Below are 3,796 nucleotides of genomic sequence, written 5' to 3' on the forward strand. Positions count from 1 at the left end.
TTCGCTGCGATTATTACCCGCCCTGGCTGGGCGTTGGCGCTCCGGGAGCCCAGGGTGTGGAAGCGGGTGGAACTGAGAACACGGGGATCGCTGCTGGCCAGGGCCTGGGTGAAAATCAACGCCCTAAAAAGGGGTCCGGAAAAGGAGCTGCAGAGCCAGAGGCAGCGAAATTAGAATTACACCCAGCAAGCCGTTTCCCCTTCAGTGAATGCCCAGGTTGATGAACTTGTGGGAGAAGCAAGGTCAGTATGGAATTTGGTCTTCCCCAGGATGACTAGCAGGCACAGCTCCCACCTTTCAAACCCCAAAGGAACGCACTCAGGACACTTCATCCTCTGTGGCTGCCCCAAAGCCCATAATCCCTCCGGGGAGCTTCCCTTCCCCACCAGAAACTTCTAGCACCTTCTCTAGCTGCTGCAACCCAGGTTTTCAGGGATGTGGAGCTATACTGTTTGGTTCCCACACACCATGAATTAGATTTTAGTCAGCCCAGCTCAGGCTTTGTAATGAAAATATTATTTTATTAAATACTTTTTGCTAAAATTCTGCCTACCTTTCAGTGGGTACCTAATTACCAGGTTTAGCAATTACTGGATTTGCTCCATTTTGGCAGGTCTGGGGTATACCTTTGTCTAAGGTTATTGATGTGGCTCAGAAAGGAGTTTCCGCTCAATGCACAGGGAAAACTATACTTCCCAGGTGCTTAGAAACTGAAGTATTTTAATTTTCTCACCACTATTAAGAACAACTCTTGGAAGCTGTCCAGAGCCATCCTCAAATAGATTAAAACGGAGTCAAAGCCGACAGATTGGCGGTGGTTACCAAAGGGGAAGTGAGGTAGGGGAGGATGAGAGGGTAAATATACGGTGCCAGAAGGAGACTGGGCCTGTGGTGAGCACACAATACAGATGCTTTATAAAGAGGTACACCTGAAATTTATGTTACTAACCAATATTATCCCAATAAACTTGGGGTGTGAGGGGGAACGGAGTCAAAGAAATCCTTGATCTGACATCATCATTTATTGAGTATTTTAATGAGAGAGAAAACATGGATTTTGTCCTCAGGGGGCTTCCAAAGTTCTGATGAGACATTTTCACATCAAAATTCAGCTTCTAACCAAAGTATGGGTACCAGACTTCCAGACTGACACTAGGAACTTTTTCTAGAAAAAAAAAGGGGGGGGGCGGCCTCCAGCTAGCACCTGAGGGAGGGGTTCCAGCCAGGTATGGCAAAGGCTCAATGCTGCCTTGTCCTATAAAACCAATACGGATGGAGAATATGAATGAAAGCTGTCAGAATTCTAAGTTTTCTAGGTATTTCCCCTACTACTCAAAAGTGAGGGGTCAGGTTGTTAGAATAACTTAGATGAATTATATGCCTATAAATAATTATTCCCCAAATAGTGAGGTTTGGCTTAATCAATGTATCCTGCCTTCAATCAGAAACAGAAAATTTTCCAACTTAACATTTATGACTTCATATATTTCATGCACTATGCTCTGATCAGACCCTTAATTCCTTTTGTTTGCATGTAACTTCCTGCATGATTTGTCTGAGACCCATGCTCCCAGCTGCCATGTCTGTCTCATTTGCGTATACTTGTGAGTGAAGAAAGGCTAGTGAGATGCTTACCTGATATTGTTAGATGAGAAAAACAAGTTACATAGTAAACAATGTCTTATCTATGCATCCATAAGGAACTGGAAGGTTAAATACTCAAGTGTTTTCTTTGTGTTCATCTGTATTTTCTAGCATTCTAATTGCTTTTATAATAATGGAAAATAAAGATGTATACATAATCTACCTCCTTAAAAATACTTATAAAAGGAAAAATAGTAGCTATCCAGTGGAGAAACTCAATAATTCCATAAACAAGTGGTCAAAATTAACGTGATCTCTAAGGACACAGCACTTACATACTGCTCACTGGTAAGGCAGAGCCTGAATCTATTATGGTGCCATATCAGACAAACACAGATCAGGAAGCATCTTCTTACTTAATAATAGACAAACACGGTAATTGACCATACCTTCGCTATGCCTCCCATTGGCTAATCAGCAAGATATGCAAATTAACTGCCAACAAAGATGGCGGCCGGCAGCCACGGAGCTGGAACGAGCAGGAGGCCTGCTTGCTCCAGGGATGGAGGAAGCCAAGGTTCCCCGCCTGCCGGGGCCCGGCTCTGAGCTCCGAAAACAACAAAGTTTCAAGTATAGAAGCTAAAGAAACCCCAGATACCTGCTTTCAGCGGCCGTGGCCACAGAGCTGGCCAGCCATGCCCCTCACCCAGGCTGGCCAGGCACCCCATGGGGACCCCCTACCCGAAAGGTGGTGTGACCAGCCTGAAAACAGCCATCAGCCCCTCACTCAGGCTGCCTAGGCACCCCAGTGGGGACCCCCACCCTTCAGGGCAAACCAGCCGGCCCCCACCCATGCACCAGGCCTCTATCCTATATAATAAAAGGGTAATATGCAAACTGACCCTAACAGCAGAAAGACTGGGAATGACTGGTCACTATGATACATACTGACCACTAGGGGCCAGACGCTCAATGCAGGAGCTGCCCCCTGGGGGTCAGTGCGCTTCCACAGGGGGAGCTCTGCTCAGCCACAAGCCAGGCTGATGGCTGCCAGTACAGCGGTGGTGGTGGGAGCCTCTCCTGCCTCCTCAGCAGCAGGAGATGTCCAACTGCAGCTTAGGCCTGCTCTCCGCTGGCAAATGGACATCCCCCAAGGGCTCCCTGGTTGCCAGAGGGATGTCTGATTGCCAGCTTAGGCCCAATCCCCTGGGGGGCAGGCCTAAGCCAGCAGGTGGTCATCCCCCGAGGGGTCCCAGACTGCGAGAGGGCACAGGCCGGGCTGAGGCCTGCCCCCCTGCACACATTTTTGTGCACTGGGCCTCTAGTTGTTCTATAAAACAATTTGTACTCTTCAAAAAATGCCAAGGTCAAAAAAGACTGAGGAACTCTTTCAGATTAAAAGAGGCTAAAGAGTAAAGGGACAGCCCAGCCGACATGGCTCAATGGTTGAGCATCTACCTGTGAACCAGGAGGTGGCTGGTTTGATTCCTGGTCAGGGCACATGCCTGGGTTACAGGCTCCATCCCCAGTAGGGGTGTGGAGGAGGCAGCCGATCAATGATTCTCTCTCATCATTGATACTTCTATCTCTCTGACCCTTTCCCTTCATCTCTGAAATCAATAGAATATATAATAAAAGAAAAAAAAAAGAGTAGAGAGACAGGATGACTAAGTGGAGCATAGGGTCCTAGACTGGATCCTGTATGACTACTGGCACAATGGAGGAAAATCATGGGTCAATAGATTAATATATTGTATCAATGTTCAATTTCCTGAATTTGATAAGTGCACTGTGGTCATATAAGAAAATACCTTATTTGTAAGAAATATGCACTGAAGTATTAAGGGGATGAAGGAGCATTAGGTATAATACCTATTCTTAAACACAGGCATACCTCAGATATACTTCAGATTCGGTTCCAGGCCACTGCAATGAAGTATCACAATAAAACAAGTTGTAGTCTTTTTGCTGGTGGAAGGTCTTGCCTTCAATTTGTAAAAAATGCAACATCTTGGGAGCGTAATAAAGCAAGGCGCAATAAAAATGAGGTATGTCTGTTCAGCATATAGCAAAATGTTAAAAAATGGTGAATATGGGTTAAGAATATATGAGTTGTTTGTGCTATTTTTGCAACTTTTCTGTAAGTATGAAATTATTTCAAAATAAAGTTTAAAAAGCAATCAACCAAAACCAAACAAAAACAACCACCCCA

General features: G+C 45.6%; 1 protein-coding gene across 2 annotated transcripts in view; it reads right to left on the bottom strand.

Annotated features, from left to right (window-relative positions):
* The window catches only part of LOC102774756 (chromosome unknown open reading frame, human C15orf48), a 7,011-nt gene extending 3,239 nt beyond the window's left edge, over window positions 1-3,772 (bottom strand). The window contains exon 1 of one of the 2 annotated variants that reach the window (XM_015557597.1): window positions 3,479-3,772. In XM_015557597.1, the coding sequence (XP_015413083.1) occupies window positions 3,479-3,594 (116 nt within the window). In that variant the 5' untranslated portion in view covers window positions 3,595-3,772. Of the gene's footprint in view, window positions 1-1,919; window positions 2,207-3,478 lie in introns of those variants that run through there. The other variant, XM_006777982.2, reaches the window with a different exon arrangement.
* Between the last annotated feature and the right edge of the window lie 24 nt (window positions 3,773-3,796).

This window comes from Myotis davidii, unplaced genomic scaffold (genome assembly GCF_000327345.1).
Source record: "Myotis davidii unplaced genomic scaffold, ASM32734v1 scaffold46, whole genome shotgun sequence".
Lineage (NCBI taxonomy): Eukaryota > Metazoa > Chordata > Mammalia > Chiroptera > Vespertilionidae > Myotis > Myotis davidii.